General features: G+C 36.7%; 1 protein-coding gene across 14 annotated transcripts in view; it reads left to right on the forward strand.

Annotated features, from left to right (window-relative positions):
- The window catches only part of LIMCH1 (LIM and calponin homology domains 1), a 349568-nt gene extending 336657 nt beyond the window's left edge, over positions 1–12911 (forward strand). For 6 of the 14 annotated variants that reach the window (XM_063108316.1, XM_063108317.1, XM_063108318.1 and 3 more), the window contains 3 exons: positions 172–258; positions 2106–2214; positions 4568–4711. In XM_063108316.1, the coding sequence (XP_062964386.1) occupies positions 172–258; positions 2106–2214; positions 4568–4702 (331 nt within the window). In that variant the 3' untranslated portion in view covers positions 4703–4711. Of the gene's footprint in view, positions 1–171; positions 259–2105; positions 2215–4567; positions 4712–10028 lie in introns of those variants that run through there. The other 8 variants (XM_063108322.1, XM_063108325.1, XM_063108328.1 and 5 more) reach the window with 3 other exon arrangements.
- The last annotated feature ends 2049 nt before the right edge of the window (positions 12912–14960 follow it).

Raw genomic sequence — 14960 nt, forward strand, 5'->3', positions numbered from 1 at the left:
AAATTTTTAAAAATATTACCAGTAGGAGATTCTGTGGTCTCTGATTTGGTTGTCAAGCATTTTTTTTTTTTTCTTCCTTATCTACAATGGCTTTTCAATGAATTTACAATTCATGTGGAATTGGGCTTCTCTTTACTTGTCATAATTCTTGGCTCCTTTACCACATTACAGGAAGAGCCCTCGCGAGAGCTTCCAGGCGGGGCCCTTGTCCCCCTGTTCTCCCACCCCTCCTGGCCAGTCACCAAACAGGTACAAGAGGTCAGCAAGCCTTTCTAAGGCTGCTTTGTTTTGACAGAGCTCCCCGAGCATGATTTCAGTCAAATTAGTGCTTGCCAAGTGATTTTGAGAGATTCATCCGTGCACATCTCTTCCTGCACACACACATAAGGCAGGAGGAGGGAAGGCATCCACCATCTGCCTGCAGATTTATCAGCCCGCAATAGAGAAAGTCAAGTGTGTGACGTTGGCACGGCTGTGGCCATAGAGCTTTAATTACATTGTGTGGAACCTGCAATCTAATAATAAAATCCACCAGACAATTGCTGGACTCCTAAGTCGGCGCCTCTCCCTCCAAGACGGCTCTGTCCTTCTAGGCAGGATCCGCTGATGGCTCTTACAGAGAACCAGGCGGAGGCCAAGAAAGGAAACTTCATCTTTCTCTCTTAACCTCCTCTAGCCCTCTAATGATTGCTTCTGGACTTTAATTGGGTCCCATGATATTCTTAAAAGCTGCCTGAATTTCCATTCACTGGAGAGACAAATTACTGAGTACTCAAAGGTTTTTGCTTTGATGTAGAAATTTCATTTAACTACTGGATAAGAGGGAAATCCTAATAAATAGGGTTTGATTAGGACAATTCTCTCTCTTTTCTATTGTCTTCCTTTTGGTTTCTCCTGTTCCTCTGTACTGCATTGGCTTTAAAATGATATTGCATATTTTAAAATTTCTTGTGTAATTCCAAGAGCTTTTCAGACAATAGCAACACTGCAGTCTGATCTTAGTTGTATGAAAGCTGCCTTAAGAGGACAGCTATCTAGTTTCAGATGCGTTATTGACTGTGTCTTCTCACCTGGGGTTGATTTTCTGGGTTTGGTTCTAGTTCATTGGTGGGCAGTGTACAGGGGGCTGCAGGGAGACAGGAATGGGGTAGATGCAGCCCTGCCCTCAAAAGGCTGACAGGTGATTCAAAGAGTGTTTGCACTGGAAGAGGTAATACAGATAAGCTAGTCCAATCATCTCATTTTAAAGGTGAAAGGAAAACCCAGACTGAGTTCTTTACACCAGATCAAAGAACTTGGTGACAGAACAAGGATTAAGGTCCTGTATCTAGGGCCCTCTGCCTGCCACTTGTTCTGTGGTATCACAGTTGACTCTCTATAAACAAAATTTTTTTCTTAGTAAGTAAAAATAAATTCCCTGTATGGATACTTTTTGTCATATAAAGTTCCTTTCTATTACAGTTTGACAGGAGGTTTTTAAAAATCATATATAGGTGCAATGGGCTTTCAATCCATGGCCATTATTATTACTTTAAAATATCTCCCCCAAATAAATCTAATGTATTTTTTTGTTGTTGCAGATCTGTGAATAAATTGCCATAGCTTTGTCTTGACTATACAATGCTCCGTATAGACTTGCTTACTTCATTATTTTATCTTAAAACAAAAAATAGAAATGAATAAAAAAATTATTACCACCCCTCCCCCAAAAATGCTTTAGTGGGCTGATTATGGGAAAAGCAACATTAAAACCTTAGTAAAACTAAATTTAATTATCTTTTAGGAGTTTGCAAAAACATGATAAACATATTGAATCATTCCAAGGCATTTGAAGAGACTACCACACAAACTTCTTGGAACAAATAACTTACATGCACACACCAGATTCAATATTGTATCTATTGTATTTAGTCTAGCAGTGTTGCTTGCACTTTCTGTCTAATGCTTAATTTCCTATTCATTGTCAGTTCAGTAATTCTCATCTCATTCATGATATAAGCATTTTAGAAATGCATGTTTTCATTTTTGCACGAGGTGACATGTTTGTGTGTTTGACCAACTATTGTAAACTGAGATTTTTATTATATGTGTATTTTTAAACCGAGGTCTATAAGCGGGAAGAAGCTGTGCTCTTCCTGTGGGCTTCCTTTGGGTAAAGGAGCTGCGATGATCATTGAGACCCTCAATCTCTATTTTCACATCCAGTGTTTCAGGGTACGTACTCATTGCTCTTCTGAGTGTAATTTTGTGATGTCTTTTGTCATCGTTCTGAGCTGGGAAACACCTCTTGGATATCCTGCATGCCTTTGCCTGTGAGGCCTCCTTGCTCCAGGCTGTATAGACGTGGGTGGAATCCGTCCTTCAGGATGGAGCTCTCCTGTCACGAATCCCTCTGGGATGTCAGGTTAGAAGAAACAAGTCAGATTTGTGCGGTTCGTCTTTACACAACAGTTTTTGTTGCTTAAGAGCATGTACTCTAGCAGGAAGCTGAAAATGGAACTCTGAGAGGATGACAATTCTTCCAAGCCATGTGCATTCATTTGGAGTGGAACATCTTTGCTGCTGCTTCTTAAACTCTTGTGACTCGGTGTCAAAGGGTTTCAGTTTTTGATCTAATGGAAGATTTTTCTGTCAGTAAGTGGTTATAGCTAGTTGCAAAATTGTGGGTGTCTGAATGAATACTAGTAATCGCAGATAAAATATCATTCACTCTAAGAAGCTGCCCTGCTCACCCGGGCTAAATCAATTGCCTTTGTTATGGGTCCTTACAGGACCTTTCATGGTCCTTATCACTCATTATTGAATTGTTTAAATATCATCTCCTCTAATAAACTGTAAACTCCATAAGGGCAGGGACCATGTCTATCTTGCTCACCACTATTTCCTCTGTACTTAGCAGAGCAGGCATCAATAAATATTTTTAGGTGAATGAATTAATGAATAAACCGAAAATGAGGAGGCCCATATTCTAGTCCCAGATCTCCTGCTGATAAGTGGGTGAGCTAAGCAGTTATACCTGTTTTATTATAAAATTTATAAGTTGTGCTATATCAGCATATCCTCCTTTTTTCCTCACTCATGAACACATTTTAAATTACTATATAATTTTTGAAGCAAAACCTTCTATCTCTGAATAAGAGTTGTTTCTTTCTCTGTATAACCCTGACATGCTTTTTTTTTTTTTTCATTCTTGAATTTTGTCCTATTTTTTGTTGGTAGCTTTGTTGGCTAATAAAGTAAATTTGCATGGTTTTAAAATTACTCCTACTATGCATATGAGCTAAGAGAAAGCCAGTGAAGTTGTCCCCAAGTTGTAAATTTAGTAATACCAGTAATCACTTGAAAGTAAGACTGATCATAAACAAAACACAACGTAGATACTTGTTTTAGATTTCATTCATCAAAAATATTAGAATAAGACTACAATTTTCTATATTCACAATTTCTATAGAGAACAATTCCACAAAGGGCAAGCAAACATATGCTCATCATCAAATGAACCTAGGTACTATGTATCCTAAAGTGTCCAGGAGTGTTTTGAAGCTCAAGGAATATAGTTTTTAAAATGTCATGATTATGCTAAGGTAATATATTCCAACACCATATATTGCTCTTAGAAACCTTATCAGAGCTAAAAATAATTGAGGTGCAAAAGGGTCTTTGCAGATTCTCAGGGGATAGGAAACCTGCCTTCTTAGCTGTCAAGGCCTTTGTTGTCTCTAATCATTCATGTCCTCAAGCTGGCCTGAGGCTTTAAGATTCATCCCTCTCAGATTTATCTCCAATCGTCTTAGATTTATCTCCCATCTTTGTGATGTAGACAAAACTTGTAATCTAATCTGCATGAGGCCTCCCTGTGCCCCAGGTGACCTTAGAGCACCTCATCCCCCTGCGAGAGGCTGGCACCTGGGCCAACCCCCCACTGCTGCCTTCTCAGGTACAAAAAGCAGAGTACATCCTGCAATCTCCCTGTACACTCAGGCTGACTTGGCTGAAAGGAGTTCCATTCCCAGTGGATTTGTTACTCTAGGTATCACAGTCTTTAATGTGGAAATATAAAATGGTATATCTATTTCCCAGTAATTCTGATCTGGCAGAATTTACCAACAATACTGGAAAGCATGTAAAGATCATTGATAGACAGATTTCAGTGGTAATCCACTGGCCCTGTGTTTATTTAAGACCACTAGAGTTTAATCTGTTTAAAACAGTTCTTCCATCTTGGTTGAGAAACAGTGTATTATAGAGGATAAAAGGATAGGCTTTGGGGTCGACCTGATATGACTGACCAGCTTCACAACCTTGGGATAAGTCAACTAATCTCTCTGGCCAGAGCCCTTCTTTGTAAAATGCAAGGTGTTTCTTAGTATAGCATTTCTATAAAATGCTAAAGGTATATTTACTTTTGCTGCAAGTTGATTCTTAGTATAGCATCTAACACATAATAGATGCTCAACAAATGCGGAGATTGTAGAAGTATTATTGTGCTATTCATGTAAACTGTAACTAAGCATTATAAAGAAACAATTCCTGTGCATCTTACAACATCTATTCTTTTTCCCTATAGTGTGGAATTTGTAAAGGCCAGCTTGGAGATGCAGTGAGTGGGACAGATGTTAGGATTCGAAATGGTCTTCTAAACTGTAATGATTGCTACTTGCGATCCAGAAGTAAGTACGGGGGGATACCTCCAGATGAGTGAAGCAGTCACGTATCTTTCATTTGACCCAATTTAGGATTTTAAATATTTCCCCCATAAGTTGACACTCCTACCCTGATAGAACAGTTTCTTAGCATCAAGGTTAAAAAAAATGATAATGAAATAACCCTTTATTTACCTCTTGTCTCTTACTGGAATTTACCACGACAGTGTGGACAAATTCTTTTTATCCAGAAGTACATAAACACACCAGCAAGTAAAAACTGTAGACCAGGTATGAGACATTGCCTGTGCTCACCACAGTGGTTTTGGTGAGACAGAAGGAAAGCTATAAGGTCTGTGAAACACTATTCATTTGTTGAGGCCTATCTTGAGAAGACCGGTAGCACTTTGGGATGGTTAAATGTCAAGAGCAGCTCTCCACTGTTTATCAGCAAGCGCCCCCTCACCCCCACCCCGCCCCAATGTCTACATGCCCTACATTCAGAAGCTTCCTTACATAATATGGTTTTGTTCTCAAAGAAATTGGAAGTTCCTGGAGAAACAAAATGATGGGTTATACTTCTTCGTGAATCCTCCCCCTTTGAATACCCCCATAATACTTGAGTCCAATATAAGAGCTCAACAAGTATTTGCTGCCTTGGAGCTCCCTTGAGCATCCTAACTTAGAAGATTCATGTTAGTTCTGGGGCCACCAGGGGGCGCTGTTGCCCAGCTGCTGTTTGGAAAATCTGAAACTAGGCGGTGGCTTTCCTCTGAATCCTTCCTCAGTCTCCATCATAAGTATAGTCCTGGTGGATAATCTACATTGCAGGGGACCTTTTCATGCAGATTCATCAGTCAGAAACACTTTTTAAAAAAAAATTGGAGTGAAGAGATGGAGTTTGAACTTCAAGAATATTTTCTTGTTTCTCAAAGTAAGTGAAGTTAATATTTTTATGGCCTTTTTACATGGATCTCTAAATCTGCAAAACCAAAGACTTTAAGAATAAACATTGAAATTAAGTTGTTTTATAGTTATAGATTCAGTGTGTTCAGAGAAATACATGCCTATTAATAAAATGATGGGAAATAAAAATTAAGCCCAGATGGTTTTGATCTATGATAAATGTTTGACTTGAGGTCAAAACAGGTCCAACTTAGAACTGCTGCCATCAAACTGGACTAAATAGCATTAAGCCATAATACTATGTATTTTATATGTACGATATAATAATTATACCATGTATTTTATATATATTAAAAATGTTACAAATAGTATACTATAATGTATCATAAATATATGTACACACATACATATACAAATACATATATATGTATAATATATAATAGTTATATATATATATATATATATATATATATATATATCATTTAAACTGGACTTTGTTTGTTTTGTTTTTACACACTAGACAGGAAAACTTAAACTCTTTTCTCCCAAAATTCAAAGTGATTTTTTCTGTCATCCTCTATAAATAATTCTTTTTCTTAACCTTAATAAATCAGCTGAATGTGAATCATGGAACCAGAAGAGGGCACTGCTAGGTTGAAAGACTGTTGAAGATTTGAAAAGTGCTGTAGATCTGAATTTCCTTCATAATTTAAAGTGCTCGAAGGATGCCAACAGAGAGCAAACCCGAACCCACCTCTGGGTGACAGTGACCTGTTTTCATCCAGATTAAGAAGTTGGGTGATACATTGTCATTTCTTTTGGAAATTAGCTTTTTGGATCTAGACCAGGAATTTTTCTCTCATGTATACAAATATAAAGGGCATTAACTGATTTTAATTCCAAATCTAAAGACAAGAACCATGGAGTTCTTGTAACAATATGAAAAATAAGAAAGTGATTTGGAGGTAGACTTCAGATAAGATTTTTTTCGTTGTTTATTTTATACTTTAAATGCAATATTTTGTTAGGATTTTTTTAAAGAATACTAAGAAATACTAAGAAGAAAGCAAAAAGGTCCATTATCTCTCTGCCTAGATGCTTCTATAGACATTCAAAAGAATAAATAAATAAAAATTATAAGTGGTATAAGGTTAAAAAATCAAAATATCAAGAAAAATGCCAAATTAAAAGTGAAAATCTCCAAAGTAAACTACTGTAATTGCTTTCTAGTAATTTATTGGGGCAAGTGGCAGAATGTATGTTTATATGTGAACGCACACACTTGCACACACAGATGCCTATGAGTATGATGCATCTGCCTGGATATGTGTTGGTTTTTATTTCACAAAAGTGATGATCTCACAGCCACAGTGTTCTGTACTTAGTTTCTGTTGCTGTTGTGTTTAAGTTAGTGATACATCTTGGTATATTTTCCATATAATACATCCTTTCTCCTCATTCCTTTTAATAGTTTTTTCATAAATGCATACAACTCCATAATTTAAAACTAATAATTCTCTATGAATGAACACTTTGCTTGTTTCCAGTTTTTTAAGTATTTTTTTAAATGTTCTAATGAACATCCTTGTACATATATATTGATGAATACTTGAAAGCACCTCCACTGGATAGATTCTGAGCAGTAGCACAGCTGAGTTAAAAGGCATGTGCTTTTTAAATTTTCAGATATCTTGCCTAATTATGGTTCAGAAAAGTGTACCCTCTGCAAAATGTATGAGAGAGCCCCTTTCTTCTTCCCCGCCTATGTCAGCTCTGGATATCATCAAACGTTAAACATTGCCACTGTACTAGGTTGGGGGTGGGGAAAGGGGAACCTCATTGCTTTGAAACCTCATTGCTTTGATCTGTATTTCTTTAATTATGAGTTGAAACATCTTTGCATATATTTATTCACCATTTATATTTCTTTTTCTGTAAAGTACGTCTCTATCCTTTGCCTGTTCTTCAGTTGGCACCCCGTTTGTATGAGTTCTTTGCAAATTAAAGAAATATGGTGGACTGGTACAAAGTTACAAAGTTACAGATAGGTAGGAAGAATAAGTTCTGGTGCCCTAGGGTGACAATAGCTAATGATGTTGTATTGCATATTTCAAAACAGCCAGAAAAGATGATCTTGAATGTTATAACCAGAAAGAAATGATAAATGTTTAGGTGATAGATATGCTCACTATTCTGATTAGATCGTTATATGCATGTATTGAAACAACAAACTGTACCCCATAAACATGTACAATGAAAAATTTTTTTAAAAAAAAGAAATCTTCCGGGCCAGCCCTGGGCTCACTTGGGAGAGTGTGGTGCTGATAACACCAAAGGTAAGGGTTTGGATCCCTATATAGGGATGGCCGGTTGGCTCACTTTGGAGAGCCTGGTGCTGACAACACCAAGTCAATGGTTAAAATCCCCTTACCGGTCATCTTTAAAAAAAAAGAAAGAAAGAAATATTCCCTTTGTTATATTTGCTGCATATTGCAGTTATGTTTTTTCTTTGTGGTTTATTTTTATACAAAAGATATTCATTTTAGGTAATTGAATATATATGTATATTATTTCCTTTTGGGATTCTGGATTTTGTGTTCTACTTAGAAAAACTCTCACTCTTCCAAGGGTGTAAATTAACTTAGCTGAGATTTCTCCTAGAATTGTTTCTTGTTTTCTTTTTCATGTATAAATATGTGATAATCAGGATATCCAGCCTTATTTTTCTCTCAATTAGTCAATTGTACGAATATCACTTAATGAATTATTCCTTTTTTTCTCACTAATCTGAAATGCCAGCTTTCTCATAAACTAAGTTCCCATATATATTTGGGTCCATTTCTGGATATTTTATTATGTTTTATTAACCTACTTATTCTCCATTACTGAATGGTTTTAATTATTGTAGCTTCATAATATGTTTTAATATTGGGTAATAGTAGCTGCATTCTCTCCAATTTTTTTTCCAAAAGTTTTCCTAATTCTTCTCTCATGTTTATTTTTCCAGATAAAAGTTAGTATCATTTTAGGCTAATTTTAATTAAGTCAACACATGACAGGGAGAATAACCAGCACATCTGAGAATATTGCTCATTTCTTTGTCAGTGTCCTAAGAAATAAATATACCTCAGGAATGAATAAGTAGCGGGAATAATAATTTAGCTAGAGAAGTATAAATATACTTGAATTGCTTGAATATATCCCAGATGCAATAAAAGAGTCAGAATGGGAAGAAATGGCTAAAAATCATTTTTCTTTCTTTTTTTTATTCAACTTTGATGTGAGTTGAGAAGAGAGGAGTCGATAGATGTGAAGGGTGGTTTACATCATAGGCATTCTAAGTGAAACAAAATAATTTTATTTTATGGAATAATAAAACCTGAATATATAATTCTATTTTCTCCAAGTAACTAGTCACATTTAAATAAAATTTTTCTCTTGGAGGGAAGGAAAACTAGCATAACAGCATATTAAAATGCAATTCCTAAAAGCAATGTAAACAGTTTTGAAGTTCATATGTAAATGGGAATGGAACTGCAAAACAAATTACCTGTCACGAATCAAGCCGTCACATGTTTAATTCGTGCCATTTGTGCTTGGGTGTTGGATGACTGTGTCTTGTACATGGTGTTCTGTTCCATCATTCACTCTCATAAAATGCATTTAAGGCAAACTCCCTGGGGTCTTTTCCAATGTTGCGATTCCCTCATCACAACTCTAGTGCCTAACAAGAAGAAGAAACCTTGTGCAGGTTTCAGCAGGAAAATGTGGAACCTGAACAATCCTTTCTAGACAGGGTTGCAGATAAAATACAAGATGCCCAGGAAAGTTTTTCCCCTTTTAAATTTGAATCTCAAATAAACAATGAATTTTTTTTAGTATACATGTGTCCCAAATATTGCATGCTCTGGATCTAGCACAAGTATGTCCCAAATATCGCATGGGGTATACTTATACTAAAGAATTAAATGTTGTTCATCTAAAATTCAGATTTTACTGGGTGCTTTGTATTTTTACTTGCTAAATCTAGCAATTCTGTTTCTAGATCATATATCAAATTCCTCCAGTTACGATGTATTTATTCTTAGGGAAACCAAAACCTAAAGAAAACTGAGAGAAAAGAGATTATTTTCTTGCTTATTTGCCCCAGAGAACAAAGTAGAAAAATTGGTGGAAAACATTTGGTTTAGGGGGAGTCCAAAGCATTCTCATCAAACTTTACAGTGCATCTGAATCACCTGGGCACCTTGCTAAGTGGGTCTGGGATGGGGCTCAAGAGTCTGCATTTCTAACAAGTGATGCCAGTACTGCTTGTCCTGGGACCACATTTGAAGTAGCCACATTCTCCCCAGAGGTGAAGTTTTTCCTCCTCAGAGGGAAGAGACTTTGGCAAAGGTCATTGCTAATTTGGGAAATTTTAAAACATCTGACGCAAGAAATGTTGACTAACCAAGTGTTGCTCTATTTTCTTTGTCACAGGTGCTGGCCAACCTACAACATTGTGACGTGGTTTTCAAGCTTCCAGATCACTCACTCACCATTTCTTCGTTGAGGGTGTCCCCTGGCAATTGCTTAACAAAATCCCAAGTTCAGGGGCTTCTCAGCATTCATTTAATTTTTGAAAGCCTCTTCTGAAAGGTGTATCTGTTCTTTTGTAGCACAGTGTTTGTGTTTCTCCTGGTTTTCTGTTTTGTTTTGTTGGGTTTTGGGGTTTTTGTTTTTGTTTTTTTTTTGCATTTGCACAGTATATGCAAAACAATATTGAATCGTATTGACCCTGAATAGTTCAAAAAAGGTTTTAGCATGGTCAAATGGGCTTAAGGTTTAAAATGTGTTATTCTTTTCTTTGGGAATTAGCTAAATGATGCAATAAACCTTTTTTGTTTTAGTATTTCTAGGAATTAAACACTTTATGTTTACAAAATTGAGCTGCAGGAAGTGCAAGACATGCCAATTTGAGACATGAGGTCTTCTAAGACAGGAGCATAAATCTGATGCATTTCAGAAACTAAACATCACAGCAAGCTCCGTTTCTGAGCTGTAACTTGTTTTTAATGCAAAGACACTAGTCTGTTAATATATAATGTAATCCTGAAACATTTGTGTTACTTCCCTTTTGAGGTAGAAGTTATACCAATAAATTATTGCACCATTAGTATTAGATTTTGTGTAACTTGAAAGTTATGTTGTTAATATAGGCTGGCCCAACAAATAAAGAGAACCCTTGTGATATTGGCTAGGGCATTGCCCAAGGGTAGGAAGAAACCAGAGGGAAATATTTGTCATCATTTCCAAAGTTATTAACAAAACCTGGGGGAAAGTTTAATCTTGAAGAGAGTGGTGGGTCACACACAGCCCCGAGGCCTGTGTTGCTTGCTACTCTACAGGCACCAGGTTGGGCATCTTCAATAAGAGACTGAATATGAGGCACACGGAATAAGAGGCGTCAAGACGGGGCCATCATTAGGTGTGATCACCCTTGCCTGGAAGTTCTCCTTGAGGCCCCGGAACACAGGAATTCAAAGTCCATCCTAATAGAATCCAAATGGCATATGATGTGATAAGCCACCGGTGAGTGACCAGCAAGAACCTACTGCTCAAATTGTACTTTGCCCACTCTAACAGATACGTGCCCTCCTTCACTGTCCTACATCACCTCTACTATCAAGAATCTTGGACTTTGCTCATGGAGAAGTTGAGAGGGGAACTCTTGTGGACAGCTGGTTTATTTTCTGCTCTGTGTGATGAGTTTCAGCTGGCCAAGGAAGGAATCAAATTACTAAAAACATCACAGTTTAGACCTCCAGGCTGTTTATTTTTTAAGACTGGGGAAGGGGGAACTATTTATTCTGCCTTAAAATGATGGCAAATAAGTGAAGATGACATTTTGTGAATGTAGATTATGGATACACTCCTAATGGGCCAATGTGGTCATAAAAGGAGGTCAAGTACATGTTTTCCTGTTACACGGTAATTTCTTGTGTCATTAAGTATAGCTAGCAGTTATTTATTTACATGCTAGATGGTTCCTTGCATGTGGGTTTCACATAGGTGCAGAAACTTCCTCAGCCACTGGAGGTATTTTGACCATTTTTGTCATTTGGATGAGCTGTTATTAGATTGAAATTTACACATCATTTTATTAAAAATTGTGCCTTAGAAAATGCAAAGCTGTTGCACATAGTCAGTGATGAGTTATGGATACAGTACATTGAAGAGAGAGGAAGTCACTTCCAAGTTCCCAAGATTTCTCATGGAGGTGTTTGATGTTTTACAGGAAAAATAATTGGGAAAAAAAAAAAAGTATTAAAAAGAAAAAGAAAAAAATTTTGAAAATGTACAGATTAAGTCCAATATTTTGATTAACCATCTGCATGTTTTATTAAACATTTTGATAATGTGGATGTTTACACTTTGCATGATATTAGCAGAGTACTTTGCCACAAATAATGCACAAAACATGTACAATATGGTCATTCATAACCGATTTTTATAGAATACTTTTTACATGTGGAACTCCATCCATTATGTAAGGATTATATGAATATTGCACATTCTCTTCTGGTTTCACAAACCCATTTATACATATTTCTTAGTGAGACTCATTGTACATGTATTGAAGCTAGAATCGAGTCAAGAAAAATAAAGCCCTATTCTCCAACTGCAAAATGTGCTTTCCCATAATGAACACTAGTCACCAGCACAGAATAATCTCCAACATTTTCTAAATTCTAATTGCCAACTGTTTCTATTTATATTTGATTTATATTTCATTTGGAGTCTGTTACATGGCAGCTTAGGCAGACTAGATCTTGTTTTTTCCAATGCAGCGTAATGAGTATGATCTATTTCTTTTCAAATAATCTTTGAGATCCCAGGAAAAAAAAAAACGCTCTGCTCTGTTGAGCTGTAATGTAAATGTGTTTGTTTAAAAAACATATGAGGCAAGTGAATGACTTATTGTTCCAGAGGAAGTATATATGATTTTTTCTCTCATACTCCAAAAGCTAGTCCCTTCTCTTTCTTAAGAAAAAATGGGTAACTCTTCGTTTTTCACTAGCAAACTTTCATGACATTTCCTCATTCTTTCTATGTAGTGTTATTAATGCAATACAAATTATAGTTGTCTATACACAGTGTAAGATTTAAAGAACTGAAATGGTCCTCCTCGTATGTGAGTCCATCCAAAAGATGTTACTGTTCTGGGTGGGCCAATGTTCTATATCAGTTACACTAACTTTCATTTAAAATATTTATTCTAAAACGCCTCTGAGAAATAGTAAAAAATAAAAATAAAAAGTTGTCTAAAATGCAACAGCTTTTATAGTAAATGTACATTTATAAATAAAATACTCAAATCAACTTTGTGTTTCATTAATTGTTTTTGGAGGGGTGAGGGTTGGTTTTCTTACTTGGGGAAGAGAGAATCAAGCTCTCTCTTGAAGTTTTGGTCCAAAGTTACATAGTCAGATGTGATGATCTGGGATATGCAAAGATGGCAATGATGCACATTTGCATATGCACATTTGAGGTCAACGATTTAAAGCAAATCAAACTTACCAGCTGGTTGTAGGGGTCACTGAGGAATTTAAACTCCTTGAGATGAAACACACAATAGCCAGGAGAGACTATGCAAATGCCAGTGGGACTTGTCTGAAACAACCAAATGGTGGTCAACTTCCAGCACTGGCTAGAGAAAAACAAGGCAAGCAAGCCCTTGTAAGTCCCTGCATCGGGCCACTTTCCCCAACACTGTCCCAACATTCCCCACTCACTGTGCACATACATTCTGTTTCACGAAGGGCCTCTTTCTTGGTTGTTGAACAGGGGAATATGCTGTGAAACAGTGATCTCTTGCTGATACTATTAACACTTTCTAAAGTATTAATCACGTTAAATATGTATTCTGCCTTGCCCTCTGTCCCAAATTTTTAGGTGGTGGTAAATAGCAAGCAAATCCCTTAAATTTTTCAATGGTTTTAAGATGTAATAATACTCTCATTGCCACCACAAGTTGTATTCTTCTTTTTGCAAAGTTTGGTAGGCAGTAGGTAGTTGCTGCTGTTTCCATGAAAAAGTGGATTCTTTTCCTTTCATGTGAGAGCTTTAGTAGCTATCGGAGTAACTTAATATGTCCATTGTTATTTAAATGAAAGCCCATTCAACTAGAACTTCAAAACAAAGACTGTTACTATGAGATCTATAAAGAATAGCTTTATTAAAAGAGAAACATTTTACCTCAGATATGTTGACCCAGATTTCTTTCCAATGACTTTCTTCAAGGAATCTTTACAGTTCTCATGGAGACTCCTTCCCCCATCCTTTGGCATCCTAAGGCAGGGGTTACAAACTGAAATGACTAGAGGAGTTACAAACTCAGACTACCAGATGGCATTGTAAATGAGAACCAGAAGAGGTCAACAGAGAATGGCGTGGACTATGGCGACCTGAAAGAAGAACAGTTCTGTCTAAAGGAGGCAGATACTTGGCTCCATCCAATTGTTTTCCTGTGAAATCTCCGGTTTTTAAATGTTGATAACAATTCAAAACATTTTCCAGCACAGTGCCACCCAAAACTGTGGGGCTCAACAAACTATATCTGCAAGTCCCATTTTGTTCTCAAGCCACCAGTTTGCAACCTATAGCTGAGTCTTCTCTTTGCTTTTCTATCAGCTGCTACGAACTTGCTCTGCTGTGAGTCATTTCATTTGACAAATACATCAAGAAATGGCCTTGCAAAAATATTTGCTTTTTGAAGTGTCTTGGGTCACACAGAGAAAGAAGCTAATGGAGTCATTAATCAGCAAGTGGTATTGTTACAATTCGTAACACTTTTGGGTAGCACGATTTGAGCACTGCCATCAAAAATTGCTATTTTACAATCACCCATGTTCAGTGTTTAGCTCAACCAAGCCCTTAACAGTTTTGTTCTTGCCTCAGAGTGACTCAAAGGACAGAAAAGTGTGCAAATAGACAAATTAGAATTTTCATAAATTTGTTTTACAAGCATTGTTTTATTTATCAAATAGCATTTCTGGCATGTAAAAAGATAGATATATGCCTCCCCATTTTACAGGTGAGAAACTAAAGTGTAAGAGGGATAAGTGACTTCTCCTTGATGAGTATAAGATTTTACATAGTTGTATATTTCACCAACTGTCCTTCATCAGGGTTGATTGGGATAATTTCCTATTCGCCTCTTCCTGGCTCCTGTGTCTGGAACCTCACTTGAGAGCAACTAGGAGGACACTTGAGCATAGCTGGACCTTGGCAGGATTTCATCTGCCCTCAAACAGTGACTAGAACACTCTTTCTATAGTAAATTTACACTTATAAATAAATACTCAAATGGACTTAGCATTCTATTTTTTCCCCTTGGGGTTTGATTTTCTTACTTTGGGAGGAGAGAAT

This window comes from Cynocephalus volans, chromosome 9, assembly GCF_027409185.1.
Source record: "Cynocephalus volans isolate mCynVol1 chromosome 9, mCynVol1.pri, whole genome shotgun sequence".
Classification (NCBI taxonomy): domain Eukaryota; kingdom Metazoa; phylum Chordata; class Mammalia; order Dermoptera; family Cynocephalidae; genus Cynocephalus; species Cynocephalus volans.